At 46.1% G+C, this 26,406-nt stretch overlaps 2 protein-coding genes across 5 annotated transcripts in view; both read right to left on the bottom strand.

The window, feature by feature from the left end:
- Positions 1-9,175, bottom strand: part of LOC135899060 (cap-specific mRNA (nucleoside-2'-O-)-methyltransferase 1-like) — a 102,902-nt gene extending 93,727 nt beyond the window's left edge. For both annotated transcript variants that reach the window (XM_065428307.2, XM_065428308.2), the window contains exons 1-3: positions 8,983-9,175; positions 4,392-4,463; positions 1,679-1,804 (exon numbers count right to left, since the gene is read on the bottom strand). In XM_065428307.2, coding sequence (XP_065284379.1) covers positions 1,679-1,804; positions 4,392-4,463; positions 8,983-9,013 — 229 coding nt within the window. In that variant the 5' untranslated portion in view covers positions 9,014-9,175. The remainder of the gene's footprint in view (positions 1-1,678; positions 1,805-4,391; positions 4,464-8,982) is intronic.
- Positions 9,176-9,763: 588 nt separating this feature from the next.
- Positions 9,764-26,406, bottom strand: part of LOC135899023 (uncharacterized) — a 29,193-nt gene continuing 12,550 nt past the window's right edge. For 2 of the 3 annotated variants that reach the window (XM_065428270.2, XM_070522393.1), the window contains exons 4-5: positions 22,436-22,548; positions 13,359-13,786 (exon numbers count right to left, since the gene is read on the bottom strand). In XM_065428270.2, the coding sequence (XP_065284342.1) occupies positions 13,515-13,786; positions 22,436-22,548 (385 nt within the window). In that variant the 3' untranslated portion in view covers positions 13,359-13,514. Of the gene's footprint in view, positions 10,812-13,358; positions 13,787-22,435; positions 22,549-26,406 lie in introns of those variants that run through there. The other variant, XM_070522394.1, reaches the window with a different exon arrangement.

The raw sequence follows: 26,406 nt of genomic DNA, 5'->3' as shown, positions 1-26,406 counted from the left end.
CAATGTCCTACACACCACTGACCACAACACACAGTGGTCAGAAAATGCAAAGTGACTGATTCCAAGCCTCAGCACACAGTCACATAAAATCCACATGTAAAAAGAGTTATATTATTTCAATGTCAATTCATTTGCCCACCATTTCATTAAACTATGTTCAAAAGCTCCCCAAAATATCAATACTATATATGTTAAAGGGCCCCTCAACAGGACCCACTGCAAATTCTTGGTGGACACTGGAAGTTGCAAGGTGTCATCTAGGAATTGTCCTACTGAAATATTTTTTTCAAATTGGCTCGTTATTGGAGAATAAAGGAGAAATTGAATTGATTGTGTTGGCCATGCTGCCAGGATGCGAGCTTCACTGCCAACAGAGACTCTATCTCCCACTGTCTAGAGTAGCATCTGCAAGCAGCCTCCTCTCCGGCTGTCTGCTGTACAACAGCAGAGGGACTGCATCCCTTTCAGGAGACCAGCCCTTCTCTTCCTTTTTTTGCTGAGTGGTGAACTTCCAGTGGCGGCATTGCACGTTCCACATTGGCTCATTTACTGCAGTTACGTGCCATGGTTGGCAATGCTGCAGGGAGTACTTCTTGTGTAGAGGCACCTATACATATAACCTTGGCTCTCTGGCCGGAAGCGAGGCTCCCATGAAGGGCGCGTACACCTTTCTTTCAGCTGCTTTCGCTACGCGCACTAGTTTTTTACTTTGCAGACAGGATCGTCAGCACACGATCTACGCACTGCGCTTATCTATATTCAGTGTCCAAACCTGGTAAGAGGCCCTTTAAAGATCACTACGTTCAAACTTAAAGGGGCCCAACTACATTTTTTTCAATACAGGTAAAGAAACCATGCTCAGACACTACGTAACAATGTCAATAACATTTGGTCCAAGTATCATTCCTGCACTCTTACAGTTTGGAGTTAGTTTACAGTTTCATTTAATGGCACTTCCTTTTTTATAACTCCGTGGATTAATCATGTTTATCAATGTGGATGTGTTTTACTATGTTCTTGCTCTGCACGCACTAAGTGCCGCTTTGTATGAAATGAAAGATTGCACCAAGACAGTGTTTGGAAGCCAGTTGCTGTGTCCCAAATGCATGTCTTCTTAGGTAGGTAGCCCAGGTAGGCAGGTAGACCTGCTTGCTGGTGTCATGTGCCTGTGTCACGTACACTCCCAGTCGAATCTTGTTGTAACAAAGTCGAATCCAGAAAATGCTTTACTATCTCTGATATTTGTTATAAACACATCATTTGCTACATTCTAATCTCAGGAATACTTTCCTTCCTTAATTATATCTGATATTTGTTATAGGGATGTATTCACTACTCTAATATTGGCAAGAAAATTTGTTTGCTTACAATATCTGTGCCCGTTACATTGAGATTCAACTGTACGGAGCGGCTGGGTATTGAGCAAAAAGATAAATAAAGGTGGGACAGTTTCGTATACGCGCATCGCCCGGTCGTACTATCCACTCGTTGCTGCTGTGGCCACATCGCTTCACCAGCATTGTCTCCCGCTCTGCAACAGCGCACCAATAACCTCCTTCTGTCCTCACCCCCAAGTAGCATCGAAAAGAATAACAAAACTATATTGACACAGCCTGCAGCCCATTGTAGCGTGATGCTATAGCTCCCGTCATTTGCTAAAGTGGGAAGTTCAGCTCACTCGTTTCATCATTCCCGCTTCTGCCGTCCCAGTCATCGGTGTTGCTGCCGTCCTCTTCCTCCTCCTCTTCCTCGTCCTCATCGTCACCGCACAGCTTTGGCATGGAGCATGCTTGCTTCTTTGGAGCTGTGAAATAATGCACCCGAGCAACAAGTCAGCATTAAAATCCGAGATCTGCACACCACTGGTACATTACAGTACTGCCACCGTCAAACTTTATTATATAATAAAGTCCTGACACGACCTTTCTGACTTATCATGTTGTTGCACGTGTTGGATGAAAGTTTAAGTTCACTAAACCCTAGACAATGGCAATGGCGAGCGACGGAGCAACCTAAGTAATTTACATGAATGGTGGTTGCTACGAACCAGTTTCTGTTTCTCTACATGGAAGGTATTTGTGCCACGACATCCAAGACACTACACTGATTTCGTATGCCAGCTCACTCTGCCTGCCACACATAAGCGCAGCCCAAAAACATGCACAAAGTGCTGTAGTTAATTTTTTTTTATGTGCAACATCATAACACTTATGCTTATTGCTACACAAGGTCAGCAAATGTTGCTGCATCTCATTGACATTATGATAGTGGCGATATCAGGCAATTGTTAGTAACCCAACTTTGGTATCAAACTAAAATATGTTGTTTAAACATCATATTGCTAACTGTCATTCTTGAACATGTGAAAAGTGTTTGATAGAGCTTGCCCAACCTCAAAAGTGTGTCAGTACACTTTAACCTGAATGCATGGGTGAAGGTGTGACTTGCGAAGGTGTCAGCGCCACGGAGTGTTGGCTGCTGGGTCCGAGTACCGAGCATGATCTGGCATGCAGTGCTTGCTGACAGCAAATGAAATCACTCATTTGACCATCTGCTGCATTGAAAAGCCACAATGGCTACATTTGCTGTAAACAGGTGCCGAAGGTCAACGTGTCTTGGATCCAGTAGTCAACACTCCACAGAGCTGGATGTTAGGTGGACCACACATTCATACGTTTGAGGTATTTATTTTATTTATTTGATACCTGCTTTGCACTTGCAAGCATCAGAGTTAAGTCTGATGGCATCAGTACATCTCACAAAACTCCTAAAAAGCAAAACAAAGCTACTGCTTATGTTTTCTAAAAAAATAAGAAAGAGGCAATAAAGAAGCACAAGCAGTGGCTGGAACTTTCTCTGAACTTGCCATCTATTCAATAAGCAGAAAACTTTTTTTTGATGATTAAAAAGAAGACTACACGAGATCTGCTACACAATCATACTGCAGTATCTCCAAAATTAAAAACATTAAACATTCATTTTTCTTAGTGAAGGCAACTTTGTGATAAAAAAGAATACACACAATAAAGTACCACAATTGCACAAAGGAAATGCAAGTTCTTTAAATGTGATTACAAGATTTACAAAGTACCTGCATTTTGTGCACAACATGCAAGAGTGAGTCAAAGGAACTGACATTCCAACATGCAAGACAGTTTGATAATGCCATTGCAAACTCATTACTGGTTGAACAGCTGTTATTATAATACAAGGGTAGGGGTGTGCAAATAGGAATAACTTTATGGACCGAATTGAATATGAATTGAACAGTGACAAGCTAATCTAATCTAATCTAACCGAACATCAAATACTTTTCAAATATTGGGCAGCGGTTCTGAGTTGAATAACTAATGATTTTCAAATCCTAGTACATTCACAATGTTAACTACTCGTCCAGTCTGAGGGGAAACACACAAGCTTGCAGCAGCGCTCCGCGGAGCGCCCAAATGCACCCGCTGGACAAACTGCTTACACACGCACATAGAAAATCAAAGTCAGGGCCCCACAGCAGCTTACAGTGTGTCGTCTACTACTGTGCCTCACCTGATGCAGGCGTCACAAATTTGCTTACATCACGGTGCAGCTAGCACAAAGAAAAGTCATTGTTATCGCTGTACATAAAGCGCTAGGTGCTACTGCTTGTTATCCAACACACTGCTCAAAATAGTAAAGGAATGCTCTCAGAATACCTGCTTCATGTGTGGTGCGTTGATGTGGGACTTCGTGGCATCTTTTGTGACTGTGCTTATAACAAGTCGAATTTCGGAGGAGCTGAGGTGCACATTACGCCATGAACCTTTCACACGACACTTTCGTTGCTCCTTTTCCTTGCATGTCTGGGCTCTCTTACTGCCTTCCTTGTCTTAGTATACTTTATTTGCTCAGCCGATACACTTATTGTAAAGCCACAAACTGTGAATGCCAATTATTTTTCTGCTATTGCAATGCAACTGCCCCGTCCCAATGGCTCCTTGTTTGGAGCCAAAACTACATACTGTGAAAATACAAGTAGATGTTAACACACATTACATTGTGTCGCTGACTAGTCCCAGAAAAAAACTTTGTCGACTGCATCCCTTTTCCCATTCAACACATAGCGCTACTGATAGAAAAGTGGGACCGCACAGTGTTGATATATGTTTTGATGAGTTCATTAGGTCCATTGAGGAGAGCAGCACATGATAATACATGGTAATATGCACATGTTAATATGCAATGCAAATCGGTAATTCCTTCCCAAACTTGTGAGTGGTTACGAGTGGTTAATAATGTCCAAACGAATCCATAAATTTTCGTGTTTTTTCTTATTTGATGTTAGCAAAACTGAGAAATTTGGCCTCCAACAGCTTGCAATACACAGTGTTTGACGCAGCAAAGCAGTCACGTCGTACCTGGTGCAGGACGAAAACTCTGCGCCTTTTTGGGCGAGTCATGGTCATTGTCTGTATCGTCCTCACTTGTGTCTGCGAAAAGAGAGAGACCGACATGTCAGCAAAGTAGACAGCATTCATGATAAAGAGTATTTTTTTTAGTAAAACCAATTTAATTGTTCGCAACCAACTGACCAAATGAAATGATTAAATAAGCACTGGCATGGCATTTTCGACCTTGCATTTTATCGGTGTATAAAGATCCTTGACCAAGAAACTCTAGGAGAAATACTTGCAAGCCTCAGAATGCCATAAATAATCTACTGTGATAGCTTTTCTGTGAAGCAATTTCAGTGTCTTATCCCAGGAGATGTGAAGAATCCTTTTTTCAAAATGAGCCAAATTCAGAAACCAAAACTAGGTCAAATTATGTTCTAATGGCAAGCACATATAATCAGCTTTCATATAAAAATCTTATCAGAACTAACTGGATCAAATGACGCCAGCAACACAGACAGGCACATAGATCCCGTCTCAAATTGAAACTAAGCCAGATCCTACTGGTGTACAAATCAAAATGAGTCCGATCAACTAGCCCTATAGGAGAGCCACACAATGTGATCGAGCAAGTTGTATTCCTGATTTTATTACAGCCTTTATTGCTGCTCAAAAGAAAAGATCCTGTGAGACATTACAAACGATGCTCCCTATGCTTTCAAGCAGACAAACTTGCTCTCTCTAAATATTATTCTCAGTGCTCATGAAGCACAGCAGTGGCCCTAATTGCCAATGTTCAAGCAAACAGCGTCAGACTGTCCTTAAAGTTGTTTTCAACAATATTTTCTAACCAGAACCGCATCGAGTATTTCAAATCAAAATTAGTAAAATCCCAACTTTACGTGCCGATATTGGTCAAATGTGCTGCATAATTTTTTCAACTTGTCGCTGCGGTATTGTTCTGGCTGATGTGTAGAACCTATCACATAATTGCTTTTACAGTATTGCATTTCGGTCCGATAACTAACTTTCTTGTTTTTCTCAAGTTCTGCTTAGGTGGATTTGACCCATCTCGAAACAAAACTCCTCATGCATGTGTCATGACGTCATGATGCAGAAAGTGGTCACATGGGAGCAGGACAGCTAGACAAAACATATTTTGTTTCATGCCCCATATCAACATTATATATACATATATATATTATTGCCAGCAGACAACTATTTTACCAAATGCAATCACCAGGAACTGGTACAGTACTTTTCCAGCAGCAGAACTAATAATGTTCTAACTTAAGTCATCTTTTCGTTCACAAAACCTTTCTTCTAAGTAGAAATGATGCTATGGGCATTCTGGCACAACAACATTATCAGTCAAGCTTGACCTCACTCCGTTAAATGAACTCTATGTTTGCCTGTTTAGACATTATCAGTTAAGCTTGACCTCACTCCGTTAAACAAACTCTGTGTTTGCCTGTTTAGACATTATCAGTTAAGCTTGACCTCACTCCATTAAACGAACTCTATGTTTGCCTGTTTAGAGCACAGGCGATACAGCAGCAAGAATATCAATAACGAAAAAGAGCTGCCAAAAACACCACATCCACTCAGCGAGTAAAAACTTGCTGCATGTTACACAGCACATTCCAAGGCCTTATACATGAAACACACCAGTGCAAAAGGCGATATGAGCACATCTACCTTGCCTCCAACTTAACCTACATTGACTCTCACAGATTACAACGGCATTGTGCGCACCTGTGCTAACAGTCGTGTTCAACCCTTCTGCACTTCCATGTGCTATACACTCAATGCACTCCCCAGCAACGTCATTTACTCAAACCAGCATGGAATTCCACCAACACCTATACTTCGTCTCACCGATTCCGTGCACTGCAATGAAGGCTCCTCTCACTGAACCAGAAACTGGTAGCAGGTTCCAGAGAAGGGCTTGCCCACTGCATGCTACTAAGCGTTCCACAATGCTTCCATATAGTCAAAATAGCACAGGGGGCCATTAGAGGCCGACAAGGGCTGTCACTATTCTGGCTGGCTGACATGACCTGTGGAACGTACAGGGTTATGCATGCTTAATGAATTTACCTCTGCTAATTAACTGGTCACACCCTTGTTCCGTGCTATGTTTAGACTTGTTTACTGCTGCGTATATATATCTTTATTACTTCGCCATTTTCTCATTATGTGCACTTGTTTATTTTATGTAACAAGTGGAATTGTCAATTAAATAACTATTTTTGCAATTTGCTGCTGTTGTTCTGCTTTACATTATGATTTGCCCTGTTACCTTCTTGCCTTTCACTGATGTACTCTCTTCTTTTATTCACTTCCAGTTCAATCCCTTAGTTAAAAGAAATAACAAGCAAAAGTTCAAACCAGTTTCAGCTTATTTTTGTCGGTGTGCGTAACTAAAAGATAGTGACAAAAAAATAAATGTATTCTGTGCAAGAGCTTGAGGCTGGTACCAGTACTGTCAAGAGACGAAAGCGAGATTCCCTGCAGCGGAATTCCTGTACCAAAAAATAAAGGATGAAGGTACCCAGAATCTTGGGACTCGCAAACATTGGCAAAGAGTGAGTGAAGCTTCCTCCTTCACCAGCTTGCATTCTTTTCTATATTTTTACAAACTTTAAAGTGAAATCTATTTCATATTAATTGCTTCCAAAGTACTTACTGCAACTATAAGGCAGAACAAGGATTCCATAAAGTACTCTTTTCTTACTTTAGAGGAACCTGGATTTTCATTTGAGCCTCAATACCTCACAAAATGTATTACTAGACACACTATTCTTGCATGACACTGTGCACATTGCAGATTTGTCAGCTTAAACTCTTCAGGGCAATCAATGTTGCAGTGAATACATGTGGTGCAAAGGTCCATAGCTATGGCATGTGTTCCGAAATACTGAATGGGAATGACAGGGAATGTGATGCGTCGGCTAGCAAATTTAGTGACAGCATTTGTGCGCTTTATTAAAAAATCAGCCATTAAAATGTGAACAAATGCAGTGAAGTCTGCTGAAACAAAACTAACGAGTCCCACCACTTGTAATAGTGGCGACTCCTATCTTTGCCCTAAGTTTGTGGAAGAGCGTGATAGGTTGGTCAAGGACCTTACGCGTCTCCACAGCGCACCGTTGTCGGAGGATGTTATTTTAGGCTCTTGGCCAGACGCTCAGTCGAGTTTTAAGGCCATCAAGGCATTGCTGAACTTTTTAAAAATTACGGGCCTGGACTGCAGACTTTGAGCATGCCCAATTGTTTGCCATATTTTCTACATCTTCCTTCTATCGTCATCGTCACCCATCATGCACCTCTTTCTTCCCTCTTTCTTTCCCACTTCCCCTTCCCCCAATGCCGAGTAGCTGGCTAGAGGAATATACCTCAGGCCGACCTCTCGGCATTTCGTGTCATTAAACTTCTTTCTCTCTCTCTCTCTCCTACCTTTCTGCGCTGAACAGAACTTCTGCATCATTATGAAAGCCCCAATTGCTGATGCAGACATAGGCAGAGCATTACCAGCATCACTTCGCACTGCTACAGGTTCTAGTACACCACAAGAGTAGGCGAAAGGTGGTCAAAACATGGAGAGGGTAACCTTCAATGGCCAGTAGCCTTGAACTGTATTTATTTTCGTGTTGGAGAGAGCAAAGCTTTATAACTTGTACAAGTTGAACTTGTACAAGTTATGAAGCTTCATAATTTGTACATAACTTGCACAAATGAGAACTTCTACAACTCGTTTACAACTACAAGACAGTTTAAAACTTCTTCTGCAGGAAGAGACACGTCAGGCGATGTCCTTAATTAGTAAATACACTTCACAAGTTTCTTAAGCGGTGTTACAGAGCCTTCTTATAAGAGAACTAGACTGCTGGTACGTCATCAATATTTTGTTGTTTACAGACAGCATCGACCACACAAACAGGAAATTGATTTTATACAACTTTACTAGGCAAGTACAACACATAACAAAATAACGTTATTCCCAATTTCTTATCATATTTTTTTTTTTAAGCAGCTTACAAAAGATGCCGATAGAGCTGCCAGCATTTTATCCAATGGCTGGTATACTCATATATTTAAGAAGGTACGCATTACAAATACTTACGCTACAATTTGTATTCGCATACAAAATGGAAAGATAAAAGAAGATTAATACGGTCGGAGTAATACATTTTAGTAGAATCTGCTTTAACATGTTTTTATTATTCGTAGTAGTAGTAAACAAATCTCCCATCTGTTTTGCTGATAGCGACTTCATTCGCGCTCAATCAGCCCGCTGATATAAGCCATACCAGCACTGAGAGTGAAGTTTCCTATTACGAAAGACGGCACTTTCAGTTCGACGCCGGCTTTGGACGCTAAAAACTAAAGCGGCAAAATTATTAAAGCATCGCGAATGGCATGACTGATTATGACGCCGCTGTTACATCGGCAAACGCAACCTCAACGCAAGCACACTGAGCTGATAGCTCCGACTTCGATCGGCGCCTCGCATAGCCAGCTCCCGACAGCGCCATCCGCTTATCAATACAAGGCCGCATCGGCTCCTGACACGCAAACAGCGTCTCCCGTCGGAACGGCGCACTGATCTTACCTGACAACATCTTCGCCTTGAACATACTCATTGCGAAGTGAACGAGGCTTGCACTAGTCTGAAACGCGAGTGTCACACACGTACGCGTTCTGTGCGAGTTTACAATGACTAAATAGCTAAAATAAACCGGTAATCGCAGACTATGGCACAGGGCAGCCCATGCTAAAACAAGGGCGGCGCCATGTTTCCTTTCGGAGCGACGAATGCGTCGCTCTGCGGGAATACGTCGAACATCTTGAACGCCTGAAAATTCAAAGTGCCTTTATCACACGTTTGTGCAGCACATTATTTGCTTTCAACGCGTGCATACATGTCTGTCAATTTTAATTTTATTTGTGATATGCTCTACGGTATATACATGCAGCAAAACGACGAGATACCAATTGGCGGGAAGTACGAAGTAGAAAAGGCAATGGACATATAAAACATCGCTAAGTACTGTCGTTTTGGTTGTGTAGTTTAATATGCTAGTAAGTATGTCCCCAAAACCACTGTGTCTGGTCATTATAAGTAATTGTCATGCTTGGACTGACCTTGTAACTGCCAACAACTTCCTTTTTCGTCACCTTCGGCAGGAGAAAAAAAAAAAATAGGCGGTGAGACTTTTTAGGCCTCTGGGTCCTGTAGTCATCTGTGCGAACCTATAAAAGTCCTAAAGTAGAAGTTGCGCAAAAAATGAACCATGATTTCATATATTACAAAGTCGGTACCATAGCAAAAAGTCTGCTTGTTTCTGCATGGAGCATGCTGGCAAAACTCTCTGTATTGGAATCTACATAATCACGGCAAACTTCTGCAATTGTTCCTTAGTCCTGGCATATCAGATCTACGCAAAGAAGCGTTTTCTTTCTTTTTAAAGAATGTTTACGCCGACAAATTTGGCAGCTGTGGGCGGCAAAATTAAAACAACGTGCTCAACAATGCGATTTCCGATAAGCTCTCATTGGAAGCGACTGCAACAAAATAGACTTACGAAAGTGCTGCAACGAAAGGGTTGACAAACAGTTATCATCTTACATGCCAACGGATCATGACGCAGCCGAACTAAGAACATTCAGCCTCTGTCGCGCCATGACAATAGCGATCAGTACACTTACCAGCTTGCTCGAACTATGGAGCCGCTAGCCTTATTCAGGTTACTGTTTCCTCTTACTCTCACTTACCAGCTCGCCCGAACTATGGAGCCGCTGGCCTTATTTAGCTTACCGTTTTCTCTTACTCTCACTTACCAGCTTGCTCAAACTATGGAGCCGCTGGCCTTATTCAGCTTACCGTTTCCGCTTACTCTCACTTACCAGCTTGCTCGAACTATGGAGCCGCTAGCCTTATTCAGCTTACCGTCTCTTCGTACTCTCACTTACCAGCTTACTCGAACTGCTGAACCACTCGCCTTATTCATCTTACCTTTTCCTCTTACTCTCATTTACCAGCTTGCTCGAACTATGGAGCCGCTGGCCTTATTCAGCTTACCATTTCCTCTTACTCTCACTTACCAGCTTGCTCGAACTATGGAACCCCTGGCCTTATTCAGCTTACTGTCTCCTCTTACTCTCACTTACCAGCTTACTCGAACTGTGGAACCACTCGTCTTATTCAGCTTACCGTCTCCTCTTACTCTCACTTACCAGCTTGCTCGAACTAAACTATGGAGCCCCTGGCCTTATTCAGCTTACTGTCTCCTCTTACTCTCACTTACCAGCTTACTGCTGGTAAGTGAGCCGCTGGCCTTATTCAGCTTACCATTTCCTCTTACTCTCACTTACCAGCTTGCTCGAACTATGGGGCCGCTCGCCTTATTCAGCTTACCGTTTCCTCTGTGACAGAGAAACCTTGACAGTGCACAGTTATTTGCGCTCATCATCCAATGTTTGTAGAGAATGATTGTATCACATATTGCCGTAATGGACGGGCATTGATGACGAACTGTTCTCATCAAACGGCTATGCTTACGCCGCGCTTGTTCATAGACAACGTTCTGAAGCGGTAAGGCTACAAGTTGAAAGGTGGCTCGTGTCGCTTCAGAGCTTTGTGCCAATAACTAAGGTCATTTGCATACACACAAATATATTACGGCTAATGGAAGTAGCACGGGCAACGTAAGATTACACAAACACTTGTCTTGCATAGTATAGTTGGTAATTCTGTGTGTACACTAAATGCCGGCGCCCAATATAGGCAGTCAGTGTAGAAGTGTCCTCGTTTGCTTGTAATCAGTAAAGTTGACGCAAGAGAACGCAAATGTGCGAACGTCTTTAATACACATACATTGACATGCTCTTCTGCGCACCACGGGTTTTCGATGGAATATGCATAGGCATCGAAACACATGATTGCGTTGCAGTGACGGGATGCCATGGTAGTTGCTAGAAGAAAAAGGCAAATAGACCTTGTCTTTTGCTGAGTAGATGCGTAAGACAACCGAGCAACTAGGACATTAGCGACCATTTCGCGACACAGACAAGCCGCTGTGCGTGTAGTAAGAAAAACGTCGCTTCGAATCAAGCAAAAAGTGAAAATCTTTGCAAATGCTGTTCTCGGTGTACTTCAAAAAAAAAAAGAAGACGTCAGATCCTCTACAGGTTTCACGTCACTCCCGTCCAAAGCCTATTTAACGCACTGCGTTTCTGCCACTCGAAATGTTATTTCCGATGGGAGTCGACGCGCAGTTATCGTGGACCGTTTCAATTCAATTTCGTTTGAAGTTAAATTTGCGTCAATGTTCTGGTCTATGTCTGGTCTATATTGTCGCGTTGTCGTGACGGTGAAGCACTAGCTCTTTATTGGGTAAGTTGTGCCCACAAAAAAAAATAAAGCAAGTTACATCGTGGCCGAACGATAGCTACGTGCACGAGGGTCGATCGTCGACATCTAATATGCGCGTCGGACGCGTCGGCTATTTATACGCGATTCATCGAACGTCCCAGCGTGACCACTGGTGCCGGCGCAAGCTCCAGAATGTGCAGCGCTATATTCCCGTCGCTCACGCAAGCAATCAGCTGATCATGGGTGCCATCTTGTACGCGTTCCAATATAGAACGGAGGCGGTCCGTTCCACCGAGACGCACACGATTGGTCCATTTGAACCGTGACGAACGCCATGACGTCATATGTGGCGCGATATCTGCTGTCAATCATTCCGTGTCGTCTGCTATCAGACGAACGCAACGGAACGGACCGCCGGTTTCGTGACGTAAAGAACGGACCGCCTCCGTTCGATTTTGGAACGCGTACAAGATCGCGCCCCATATATACGCAAAGCTCGGCGATGACCCAGACAACAGATAGAATCGCGTATACAACACTCGAGAATGTTCTGATACGCGCAGACGCCTCGTGCACCGGGCGATAACGTTTAACATTTGTTAGCCGGTTGAAAGCGGTCGCCGTACAGTGTTAAACAAGTTAAACGGTTACGTGCGCGCGCGCACAGACACACATGCCTGAGTTATATAGAGCTACATGTACTGCGCAGCCTGATTTTAGACGTCATTATCCGCTGTGAAGTAACGTGTCACCCTGGAGGTTCAGGAAGCGATGGCACGGCCTTAGTTAAATGTATACGCATCGCCTTACGAGAAGCGCGGTGTGAGCTTTTCGGTAAATGCCTAGTCTATGCGCGACTGACTGAGATTGCTTGATTGCTTGCTTGCTCCTTGTTCCGTGGCGCCTACCCACTACGAAGCAGTGGCGTAGCCAGGGGCTGACCTTCCCAGGTCAGCAGGCGAGATAAGTAGGAGACGGTTAAAGCATTGGTAGAAAAAAAAAGACAAAGAAAAGAAAGCAGAGAAGAGATCGAGAGAACCGGAGTCACTGCAGGCGTATAGGTAATATTACACTATATTAATAGAGGTTTTAAATACGAAACTTAAGACCGAGGTCGAATAGGCAAAATGCTAGGCAGTGGTAGATGCAGTAAAACCTGAGTGAATCAAACAGACTAGGGGACCATTTCTCCCCACCCCGTTTCGAAGTCAATAAACACCATAACCGGGCACGCGGCCCCCCTCCCCTTCCCGAGGGGAGGAAAAGAGGAAATTGGTAAATGAAAGGCAGGGAAGTTAACCCAGGGCTCAGCCCGATTCGCTTTCCGAAATTAGTCTGTGGCCCGTCCAGTTCTCCTATAGGCCCATGCTCAACGTCCCCTAAAAAAAAATTCTGGCTACGCCATTGCTACGGTGGACTGACCAAGAAGCCGACCAAGAAGCCGGCCCATAACGGGAGGGCGGAAAAACGCTTAAAAAGTAAAGTAAGGCAGGGCAAAGGGGAAATTCCGCAATTGATCTGGAAATAGACGAACTTTAGAGAGGCAGATTTTCTTTTACATTAAAGGAAGAGTACCATTTACGTATACCCAGCAAACCTGGCTGTGGTAAAATAATTTTAAATACAATCGACAGTTTGGTGAAAGATCCATTAATCGATTCAGAAAAACATAACATGGTGTCCTCCTTGTGTGACACAGGCATTCGTTTCGAATTCTGTCAAAAGTAAAGTGGGCTCCTTTTTCCTTCTTGTTCTTCGTGTTCTTTTTTTCATCTCAGCGTACCAGTTAGCGATAAGAAAAACAAGGAAACATAGCAACGGCTATTTGCAAAAAGAAAGAGATAATAATAAAACAAAAGATAACAATAAATAAATAAATAGTCGAGGAAAGACCTGAAAATCGCTAAAGTGGTGGAACCTGTTGTCGTAGGTTTGCCGGGCGTCCCGCCAGGGGGAACCGTGTCGCCCTCTTTGACAGGATCTTGCGGCTTCTTCGAATGGCGCGGCATTTCCTCCATAAGTGCGGCCGGGGTGCCTGCCTCTGAAAATGCCACCGAAGGATTATATATTGGCGGCGAGGAGTTACGGTGTCGCCATCTATCGGAAGCGCCTCGCTGGCGTATAGTATGAGGGATCACGCGGCGCGCTCCTCATAGGTTATTTGCTGTCAGCGCTCGCTGAAAACACGCGCGAGCTCTTCCGGACATTTCTGTAAGTAATTTCGGAGCGAGAGAAGGTTTTTACTGTCTAAATAATAATCTTGGGCAAACTGAAAGCACAGAATCGTTTACAGACGCTATCTCTTTACCGAATACGTACAGTGAACGCCACTGCGCGAGGTCGCCGCGATAGAATATCCCGAACCGGCTTTTTGCGTGAAAGGTAGGTAAACGCTGAGAGCAAACTATCTGAAATGTGTTCTTATAGTGTTTGTATAACTAAATGAAGCGTAATAGCATGAAGCCTCAATGCAGCGATCGCACAGATTCGCAGCGACCGATTGCACTTCTGAATGCTTGTCCGCGCAGTTTCGCTTTCGCCGCGTGCGCGCTTTCGCACCCTGCCTTGAGCTTTAGGCCACAGAATATGAGCATTTGACAGTATACAAGCAACCATTGTTGCGTGAGTGATATCAGAGCTGTTCAAAAATAATTTCATTGTAGAGACTTCGACGCCTAGGGTGACTGTGATGTGCCGTCGCGACGATTCAACCTTCTTTTTTTCTTCTAAATTCTTGGACGTTTCAATATTACTTCTCGAGTTGCGCCGCACTGTATGTTTATCGGCGTTCTCAGCGTGCGATTTCCCGCTGCTTCTTTTTTCTAATCCAGTGCATTAATTCATAACACGTACAAACATGACCATATGCCATGCCTTTTTTTAATGTGCGTCTTACCGCTCCATTTCCATTGCAGTGAACTTGCCAGTATCTATAGCATCGATAAGTTCATAGACCAAACCGTCATGACATTAGTCGGGCAGCGGACTCGGGCGAGCGTCTCAGTGCGCGTTTTCCGAGCATCGCAGACTGTCAGAGCTGTCGGACGATCCCACCGCTGTCAACCAGATGTAGGAGTTGTCGGACGATCTCGCCGCTGCCACCATTTGAAGGAGTTTAAGGTCGTAGAGAGGAACTCGGTGAACAGGATTTATTTACATTATTTACATCTTAGACAAGACATACATCGACAGTCTAGCGTGACTCCCATATGGAGCCCGCAAGACTAACATACAGCAAACAGCTTATGAGCACACAGCTCACTAGTACATTTCTAGCATGACAACGAGCACTCAGCTCACTAGTACATCTCGAGCACGAAAACGAGCACTCAACTCACTAACAACTCGAGCCTGACAACGAGCACCCTCCAGCAGCCGACAATCGCTGCTAATAAGCTCTCTGATCGACGTCATAGTTCGACGACATTCAAGATGACCCGCCCTTTTGGAGGAGGATGAGGGCTGTCGACTTAGAGGAGGATGAGGGCTTACATACACGTGCCGCACGCACACACTGGTGTAAAGGTCCGCAGCCGACGTCAGAGGGGCTTCGTAGAACTCTGCGCCGTCTCGGGTGGCGCGGCCGGGTAGCACATTGTCTGGTGTCTCGAAAAGCTCATGGGGAGGTTCCGCCAATTACCTCCCCTCGAGAACTCCCCTGAGCTGACCACGCGCCACGTGGCTGCCGGTTATCCGCAGTTCTCTGAAGTGCGCCCCGTCCCGGTTGGATTGGAACACGTGCAGCGGGCTGAAATAGCTGGCACGTTGTCACCCCGTGCGGCCATTCCTAACAAGACCCGGCGCCGGAGCAGAAATCTTCCTCGCGTCTGTGCTTGCTGCATACCCGAGTTGTAGCCGATGACTTTTTGCCGGTTTTATGTTACGCGAGCCAAGCTTCACGCAGCTTCTTGTCCTGCGGCTACGTGTGAATAAGGCTGACACCGGGCTCTGTTGCGTACGTCCGGCACTGCGGCACCGAGATGTAGCTTACCATGTTGCGCGCCTTCAAAGGGAGCCACTACCTATTCTAGTGCTTTCAAACGTTGTAAAGGAGATACTCGAAGCGGGAAAATATCGCCACTAAATGAGGACCGCAGCGTACGAGGGAATTTAAACTCTCGTTTTCAGCTCGCTTCGGCGCTCCCGAAGCAGCCGACGCGGCCGCTATGTCCACGTGATCCCTAATAGCACGTCACGCCGACGGTGGCGCCAGCTTTTCCAGTGGTGGAGCTCGAGGCCGATATTTTAACGGATACGAAAGGCAGGTACAAGAAGGAAGAAGAGAAGATGAAGAGAACGAGGAGCTTGAGAGGCCGGACTGCGCTACGATCACGCTACGATCATCGGCCACCTCCTGTAAATAAAACCATTTCTTCGCAACTCTTCCTAACAGTTGTGCTGGAAGTTGCGGGGTAATCGACACCCGAAGGCGGAGGCTGAACCACAATTTCTTCGACGGAGCCGTCGCCTTGCGGGACTCCAACCGAATACACCGGAGTTGAATATGTCTCACGACGCAGAGGAACAACGGCCCATTCCAACTGCTGCGCCGACCAGTACCGTTATACAACTGAGATATGCGCGTCCCTTCGCCGGAAGATCGGACGAAGACGTCGAGGAATGGCTCATCATTATCACCGGGTGAGTCCCGCCAACAAGTACAACCGCGCTTCTCAGCTTTAAAAAGTGTTTCTGCAACTACTGTTGACCCTGATTGTAAAGATATCAACGGGGCTAGTTGGCGGACGTTCATAATTATTTTGCGCTTAGTCTTACACAGACGAACGATAGGGGCAGTACGCGGACGTACACAGCGCAATACGTCCGCGTGCTGTCCCTGTCATTCGTCTGTGTACCAGTAAGCGCAATATATTCATGAACGTTGATTCTGTTGACCTCGTAGTTAGGCCTCTCCGCATAAACTGTGCTAAAAAATATACTTGTGCCCTGCTCTGTCGTGCGCATAATGAAATGAGTCGCCACATTGTGGGCGCTGAACTGTTCCGCCGCGCCGGTTGTCCTTCCTCGCGGTATGAAAATCGATCTCTTCAATGAAGCCGCATGTGGCTCAATAGCGGCACTAACTGCGGACGCCTCTACAGCTTGCTCTCCTGGCGATAATCGACATTCTGAAGAGCTCATGCTTGTCATGATCAGCAAGGCTCTCTGTACATCAGAACGACAAGCACTGGTACATCTCCTTGCCCGGCATGAGGCTGCATTCGACTCCACGCATGGAGATGCACCCCTTCATTTGCCGTCGTCCCGCGCTCGTCACAGAATAGACACCGGCTCAGCACATCCCATCCACCAGAAGCCCTACAGAGTGTCATCCTCCGAGCGCAAAGTTATTGCAGAGCAAGTCAAAGAGATGATGAACAAAGGTGTCGTTCAAGAATCGTCTAGTCCAAGGGCAGCCCCAGTAATCCTGGTTCGAAAAAAGATGGCTCCTGGAGATTCTGCGTGGATTACAGTCATCTAAACCCAGTGACGAAGAAGGATGTCTATCCACTACCGCGAATCGATGACGTCATTGATTGCTTACACGCTGCTTCTTACTTTTCAACATTTGATTTGCGATCCGGGTATTGTACTATGGACCCTGCCGTGACTCCATATGGCCTATGCGAATTTAATGTTATGCCTTTTCGCCTTTGCAACGCTCCTGCCACCTTTGAAACATTCATGGACACAGTACTACGTGGTCTAAAGTGGGAGATTTGCATGTGAGATGATGTTGTAATCTTTGGTAGCACGTTTGAAAAACATAACGAACGCCTCAGCCTTGTTCTCGAGTGCATCGAGAAATCTGGACTGGTTCTAAACTAAAAAAAAATGTCGGTTTGGCTAACGTCAAACAATGGTCCTAGGACACTTAGTTGAAGGAAGGCGTCAGACCCGATCCTCGTAAGATTGAAGCGGTGAGCTCCTTCAAGCCACCGCAGTCAGCACAAGAACTTCGCTCATTCATTGGCCTATGTTCGTATTTTCGTCGATTTGTTCCCCGGTTTGCCGACATCGTTTACCCGTTGACAAGTATTTTGCGACACAATGCGTCCTTCAATTAGACACCAGAGTGTGACGCATCATTCTCTCAACTGAAGTTTATACTAACGTCAGCAACCCTCTTGCGTCACTTCGATCCATCTTGCCCGACTGAAGTTCACACTGATGCTATAGTGGAATCGGGATAGGAGCAGTGCTTGTACAACGTCACAGTGGCGCAGAACATGTTTCGTGCCAGCCGTTGCTTGAGCAAATCTGAACGCAATTATACGGTTACGTAACAGGAATGCCTGGCAGCCGTTTTCGCCGTACAAAAGTTTCGGTGTTATCTTTACGGTAGACCATTCAAGATTATCACCGACCATCATTCTTTGTGCTGGCTGGTCGGTTTGCGTGATCCCTCTGGTCGCCTCGCACGTTGGGCGCTGCGCCTCCAAGACTACGACTTTGTGGTATCGTACAAGAGTGGCCGTCGTCACGCTGACGCAGACTGCCTCTCTCGGATTCCTCTTGCGACTACCGAGTGCGATGCTGAGAATTTTGACGACCGTCTCGCTGCTGTTACTTCTACGTTCCCTGACGCGGCAGGCTTTCAGCGAGAACAACGTGATAATGTTACCCTCGATCCGCTTTTTGTCGCCGCCCGTACTTCCGTGATAAATTGCTGTACAAAACTAATTACTCCGGGCATGGACTGCGTTTTCTGCTTGTTCTCCCCGAGAGTCTCCGCTCCGATGTTCTAGGTGCAATGCATCCGGCCATTTCGGCTTCGTACATACGCTGCCCCACACGCAGGAGCGCTTTCACTGGCCCAAGTTGTACGAAAGAAGCAAGCGCTATGTCGCTAGTTGTGAAACGTGCCAACGTCACAAGCGACCAACCACTGCAGCCCCGGGTCCCCTTCGGCCATTGACACCGCCCAGTACGCCGTTCGAGCAAGTAGGCATTGACCTTTTGGGTCCATTTCAGTTAGCTAACAACAAGAACAGTTGGATAATTGTCTGCGTAGACCATCTTACACGGTATGCAGAAACTGCAGCCATACCGTCTTCCACCGCTGCTTGCGTGGCGGTCTTCCTGCTGCGTTCCGTGGTCCTTTGTGATGGCCCACCACGTGTCATGATCAGCGACCGTGGTCGCCAGTTCAAGGCTGGTGCCATTGAAGAGTTACTTCGTTTGTGCACTTCACAGTTCCGTCATTCCACGCCGTATCATACACAGACCAATTGGCTCGTTGAAAGGACAAACAGAACGCTGATCAACATGCTTGCCATGTACGTCTCCTCCAATCATAAGAACTGGGACGACGTGCTGGCCTTCATCACTTACGCATACAACACGGCGAAACACGAAACTACTTGCTATAGCCCATCTTATCTCTTGTATGCTAGATTACCGCGAAGCCCTCTGGCCACTTTCGTACCCTTCGTTCTGCACAGTGACGATTCTGTATCGAAAACTTTGTGTCTCGCCAAAAAAGCCCGTCGAATAGCTCGTCTTCGTACTCTGGCCTCGCAAAGTCGTTCGAAAGAGCGATACGACAACCGTCACGTACAAGTATCGTTGGAAAAAGGTGACTTGGTCCTTCTTTGGACACCTCAATGCAAGCGTGGATTGTGCCGAAAATTCTTGTCACAATATTCACGCCCATTTGTAGTTGTGGACCGCCTGAACGAATTCATGTACGTCATAGCTCGCCTCCTGTGCAATGGTCGGCGATCAAGCAGAACTCAGCTGACTCATATTGCTCGCCTGAAGCCTTTCTACCCTGCTCGTCCATCCTGACTCGCCCCACGGGCTACGTCTGCATGCGGGGAAATGTGCCGGGTACGAAAGGCAGGTACAAGAAGGAAGAAGAGAAGACCGAGAAGGAAGAAGGGAAGAGAACGAGGAGTTTGAGAGGCCGCACTGCGCTACAACACGCTACGATCACGCTACGATCATCGTCCATCTCCTGTAAATAAAACCATTTCTTCGCAACTCTTCGTAACAATAAGAAAGAGAGAGAAATGCACTGTTATACAGTTAGTAGCATATTAGATTACACGCGAATAGCTTGAACAGAACACATACATTAGAACATATTTACTACCCGTCGTGGTGGCGTAGTATGACCTTGAGCTAAGCCCGAGGGCACGCGATCGAATCCCGGCCGCGGCTGCTGCATTTCGATGGGGGTGAAATGCAAAGATGCCCGTGTACCATGCATTATATGCACGTTAAAAATACCGATGTGGTCTAAATTGACCCGGAGTCCTTCACTGCGGCATGCCTCACAATCACAACCTCACAATCAAATCGGGGTTTCGCCACATAACCCACGAGAATATAATTTTAAAATATTTACTCACGAATTTGTAAGATAACACTCACATAATTTCTAGTTGGAGAAAATGTGTGACATTTTAGGGGAATTATGCAGGCATATTTTTAAAGGTGTACTGACACAAAAAAAAAAACCATGTGGTTTTTTCTGCTTTAATAAGTAGTTAATGACCCAGTAATCACGGCACGAGACCTCATTTACTTCAGAGCGCGACACGCAATTATCTGCAGTCTTTTTTGTAGCGACCAGTCCAAGTTTCGGTTTCAGAGAGCAACGAAACGGTCCACCGGGAGTGTAAACAAAGTGGTCACGTGTTCGCAAAAAGCCATGACGTATGCTCTGCCGCGCAGCCAGCGCGCGCCGGCAAGCGAGCTTCGTGTTGCTAGTCGTCTGCTACACCTGCACGTGGTTTGCCATGTCCTCGCCATCATCGTCGTCCTCGTTTTCGTCGTCCAGCGGCGACGATTTCCTGCATGTGGGAGTCGCCGCCGTATTAGACATGGCCAATCACTTTCAATTTGACCCACTGGAGAGCAGCGACTCGGATATTGCGGCCGGCGACGGCGAGCACGTGTCCGCATGGCAGCCAACGAAAATTCGTGACGTAGCCACATGACGTAGCGTTTTCTTGGCTATTTACAGACCCGGGTGATGTCAATGTCGCGAGGTGCTCTGTTTTACGGTTGGCTGCGCGCACGTACTTTAAAATTGATTTTAAATATGTTCTAAGCGATATTCGCCGCTGATATTTTACACACGATGTGTGTGCGACCCACTAAATCGATCTCACAAGTTATCTCGACTTCAAATTTTTGTGTCAGTACTCCTTTAAGTACGTGGGTTCCCAAGGGGATAACCGAAAATTGCCGCACCCTCGTCTTCTGCCAATTTAGGCGTGTTATACCAAACGATTACAAAGTTTCTTCGCTTTCCTGCGAGGACGAAAGACGGCAGCAATTTCACATTTGGAGAAAATAGGGGCCATACGCTATGTGTGACCTGAGCCGACAGTTTGAAGTGTGCAGGGGCGCTATAGCGTACAACTATTCTAAACTTTTCTATTCCAACTCTGCAATCAGCCCACCGCGATGGGTCAAAAACGTTTTTGGACCACCCCCACTTCACCTGTCTGTCACGCGACGTCACGAAAACCGCGATAGCTCTCCGTCGGATATGACGTGCACACTGATTATGCATAATTTGACCGAACAAAAAAAAAAGTTATTTCTGATTCGACGCCTTTTTGCCATTAGCCATAGGCTATTGATCAAAAGTTTTCGGTCTGCACCCACTTCACCTGCCTCTCACGCGACGTCACAAAACCGCAAAAACTTACCGCGTCAAAGTGACGCGTACGCGTTAAAGATGCATTAATATGCCGAACAAAACTGAATTTTCTTCTGAATAGCCGCAGGCTGCCCCGTTCCGAAAAGAATAAAAGATGGCTGCCGCCGATCGCTCCGGCACTGGCTACTCGTCCCTGCCGGAGAGCATGGGTTAATTTGCGCGCAATAAAACTTTTTGCGTGGCCGTGTAACGTTTTCGAGAACTTTCGGCAGGTTTACAACCTCGTTCTGCCAATTCTTCTTTGCCGAGTATCCGTTTTAGCGTCATTCTTAAGCCTCCGGTGCATGCCGCCGCGATTGTCGACGAGCCACCGCAAGCTAAGTAAAAGAAAGCGGAACAATCGAAGACGCTGGCACCACCTTCTTCATCCGGTTATCAATATTCAGTGCTGTGGCTCGGCCCCATCGAATTCCTCTCCACTTGAGCATGCTCCTCGCCTCTTGTGAGCCAATTAGATATTACAAGCCGCTCAACGCAGGCAATGTTATTCATTTTTCAAGCAAACAAAAGTGACCTCCTTTGAACGAGAGGAGCATGTGATTGGTCTGTTCAGACAACCCTGCGTGTCACCGCCCGATGCTTGCGTCGGCGGTTACGCAAATTTGACGTCAGGAGATTGGAATAGAAACACATCGGGATAGTTTTACGTTATACGGCCTCAGGTTAATTAACTATGTTCCCTTAAACTTTAACAACCGAGTACCCGTCTTCTCCATATTTGCATGCCTCATGCGCGAGGCATGCAGTTGGTCTTGCCGGTCTCCGCGGTGAGCTATATTCGAGGCAGGTTGCTTATATTTCGCTGAAGCACAAAGCATGTTGCGGATGACATACACCAACTGTTCAATCTTTCTCCTGTAATGACAGCCTCTCTAGAAAATCACTTGTAATGCGTTCCAGAATGTCACATAAACATTTGTGTGCTACCTATTGGCATCAATGCTGACGAAGTCGCGAGGCCCTTCTCTCTATGCCGAGGGCGAGAAGGGGAAAAGCGTTGGTGCATCTCACCGAAGCCGGAGACGACGACGCTGACCACCATCATGGCCATGAGCGCTGACACGATCAGCAGCAGGATGATGATGGTGATGGCTCGCTTCACGAAACCTTTCTCGCCGATGCCGCTAGACGGAGAAGGGAGAACGTAAACGAGAAAACAAGTTTCGCGACTGAGCAAACGCAGCGACACGTTTTGTTGGAAGCCGATTGAGCATCGAGTCGCATGGTGATTGCAACAGCGCGAGTTCGGAGACAAGAACCACCGGTCAATTAAAGATACTGGCATATAGCTTGCTCTCAGCTGAAACACTTTTATACAAGAAATCACTTATCGCACAAGATGTCACTCGATACGTGAATAAACTGGAAAAGGGACGAGAAATACATTTATTAAGGTGTTCCTTTTAACCCCGTCGCAACAGACAGGACCTGTTCTTCTATACACAATCAAACAATATAGGGAGATACATGTGTAGATTCAAAAGAGCAGTCGCCGTCTTTGCTTTGTCTCCCGGTGTCTCAGTCCGACTATCGTAATAACTATTAGGACACAAAGGACGTGAATAACGAAATGTTTAAAAAGGTTTGCTAAACTCGTGCAATAATTTGACAATGAATATTGCCATATCTATTGCTCCTATTAATTCGGGCTGCCACCCTCCTATAATTAGCTGCCAGCCTCCTATAATTAGCTCAAATGATAGAGCGACCGCCTCACAATAGCGTTAGTCTCAGGTCAGATCCCCGGGCTGGTACGAATTTTTCTTCAGCTGCTAAGAATTACTTTTGAGGAACCCGTATTGAATTCCTTTGTAGCAGTGTGCAACTGTCGGATGGATGACAAATTTTCGTTTTTGAAACCAAGGACTTCAACTTCACCATCGACTTCACACGGACTTGGTGTATCGGCAGTATGGGCATCTTGTAACCGCTTCTAAAGAGAAACCGCCGGTTACGTGGCTTGTAGATGTCGTATGAACATGACAATGGTATTAAATGATACCTGGTCATGCCGAGAATACGTACCAGTAGTCAGCAACAGAGTGTATATTAAACGAAACGAGTGTAAGCAGCTGTAAATGGGATGGAATGTGGTTCTCTAAGTCGCTGTCGCCCTCTGAAATAGTATCCCCGGGATTGACCGATCGAGAATGCGGCGCTGCATACTGCATGCGTTCTCGTGTTAGCTTAGCACGTAACCATCAAGTGAACGGTATACAGTGAGTGTATCACAAGCGCTGTACTACAACAGACATAGGCTAGATTCAGAGCGACAGCTGGCAAAAAAAAAAAAATACGATACCAAGCAAAATTTTACCTTTTCGTGGAGCAGTTTGCTCTACGAGAACTAGATGGCGCTTTCGGCGGCGCCTCACACGTTGCCTCAGCGAAAGCGCACGTATACGAAACCGTTACCGCGTCTGCCCTGCTGTACTGTGCGATCAGCTGTCGGAAACCTAATTGGGTGATCGCTAACGCACTGTGCTTCATTCATGCTGCAAAATGTGCAACGGTAGAGGGAAGACGTCTGCAGTTGCTGGCTACAAAAATAGTGTCTGGCATATTAAGAAATAGAAGGAATATGTGGGATTCATGGACCACTGCTACAACCACTGCTCTGGAAGCAGCCTGTGTTGCCGGCCCTTTGCGATGTACGGCTTTCTTCGAGAATAAAAGAATTCATCCATCCGTCGACGTTGTATCGCTAGCCTCGAAGGAAATGACTTCAACGCAGGAACGAAAGCAAGAGTGAGTACTGCTCCTTACACAGTGGCAAAGCGGGTAGCGCCGCCTGCGGGTATAGTAAGTTGCACGCACGTTATCTATATACGTGTCTACCTCAACACACACTACCTTACGTCCACTTTATTACCAACGTATCAAGAAAAAGTGAAAGGATCCAAACTTGAATCAATGCTCCGAAGCATGGGTAACGGCGACTGCAATGACAGCACACGAATGCTCGAGGCTGAACGTTTTGTGACGGTATACACAGGGTAAGCGAGCGACTAGCAATAATGGTATAGCCACCTTGCCTGATCTCGTGGTGACGCGTCCATCGCTTGGGTGAGCTGCCTCCGTGTTTACAATGGGCGTGCATGACGCCGGTGCGGCTCAGGAAATCTTTGTTTCGGTGAATTTCGTAGACGATGACCGGTTGAACAACACTAAGCTTTGGCCACAGCTTCAGAGAACACGTAAACACTTTCGGACCTCATTACGCTTTCTCCCAACGGTGCAAGCAGCATATACGCTGCTTGTGCTAGAGGCGGGGCTAAAAATGTATTTGAAGCTGTCCAGACATCCCGTTTTGAATTAAATAAGGATCAGTGTGTTTTTTATTGGTTCTTAATTTACTTGCCGAACACTCTGAAGAAGCAGCTTACCACGTTTCTGACTCAGTAACGTTCATCGGTGCGGTCACTGTCGGATTGTCTTTAGAGCGAAGCCGTTTACCTCTAGCCCCCGTAGTCCGCATGCGTTCCCTGAGGGGATACTCTGGAGGGCTTGCGTCCGCATCATAAACACGATTGTGGTGGCTAGCCACCATAGACAGGATTGCACGAGGAGCCGACCAGTAGGGTGAGAAGGGAAAGGGTACGGCGTCGGCGACTGCGCAGTAGCGCGTCGGAGGTGCCGGCGCGGATGCAGCAGCGGTTGCGGCAGATGCATAGACGAGCCGTTCAGTTGAGGGACCGCCAGCCGTTTGTGCGCAGGCGCGAGTAAGAGCGGGTGCGAGAGAGAAAATCTAGGGGCTTTTGCTTCTTGAATATATGACTCTGCCTAGGCACTACGGAGGAGGTTTCTTAGGGCGTGTTGTAGGCGTTTGTCCCTAGGCGTGCCGGCATTGCGTAGCGGGGTCGAGTTTGTTTACGCTCGGAAGCAAGCTGTCGGCGCGGTAAAATAGGTGAAGCTGCGGGCACTGACGCCCTATTTGGCGACCACTGTGCAGCGTTGCCATCTGGTGAAATTGGCCACCAGATTTCGGAAATCTGGTGAAAATTTAGAGCTCCTGGTCGCCAGGCCAACAAACTACTACACCAGACAAAATCTGGGGATATCTGGGGAAAACCACTCTACCGAAATTACCGTCTACCCACGCTGCTCATCCAAACATTTAACACTAGGTAGTGCCTGCGGCCGCCACGATTTTAAGGCCTATATTTGTATTTGTTTATTCCTCATGAAATCCCTGTGTTGCTGAGCTACTGCTAGGGTACAGTGAACTATATAAAGCTTACTCTAGCTAAGGTTTGTGCTAGCGTATGATGCTAGCGCTAGGTTTCAACGCACGTATAGTTATAAGTCGTTTCTATAGACGGCACCGGCTGTTCTAGTGGAGGTATGAATTTACCGTGGGAAGCATGGGAAGAGCAACGCCGGGCCACCGGCAATGAGTCAAGTGGCCAGTCAACACACGTGCTGACGCTCCGCTCATTTCGCTGTCACAAAAAACCTGTTGCGCTGGCCGTATTCGACGGGAAACTTCCTGAGGATTCTGCAACATTCTGAGCTAGAATTTTCTAGTTTAAAAATGCCATGGGGGAAAAGCCCTACCAGGAACTTGCATTGTATGCACTGGCATGTCTTTCTTGCCTAGTGTCGAATGCAGTGGTGGAGCGTGTCTTCAGTCAGGTCACGCATGTTAAGACGAAGTACAGGAACAAAATGTCGCTGACAACTTAATTTGGGTTCCATTGTACGAATTCGCACAACGTTGACCTCCAGAGAGGGGTGTTGCGTGAAGTTCACTATCACAGACGATGTGCTACGCAGGTTTCGTTCAAGCATCTACGATGCTCCAAGGGATGATTAAAGGCTTCTCATCGTGATTTTATATAAATAATAAGATGAGTGCTTGACGAATGTTAATTCTTGGTCATTTTTTGCATTTTAAGGAAATTTATTTTCTGGTGAAATCTGGGGAAATTTTAGCGAGTTTCTGGTGTCGTGCCGACTTTCCAATCTGGCAACGCTGCCAC

This window comes from Dermacentor albipictus, chromosome 7 (assembly GCF_038994185.2).
Source record: "Dermacentor albipictus isolate Rhodes 1998 colony chromosome 7, USDA_Dalb.pri_finalv2, whole genome shotgun sequence".
Taxonomy (NCBI): Eukaryota; Metazoa; Arthropoda; class Arachnida; order Ixodida; family Ixodidae; genus Dermacentor; species Dermacentor albipictus.
The sequence above is the reverse complement of the archived record's forward strand: the minus strand, read 5'-3'. Positions and strand labels throughout refer to the sequence as shown.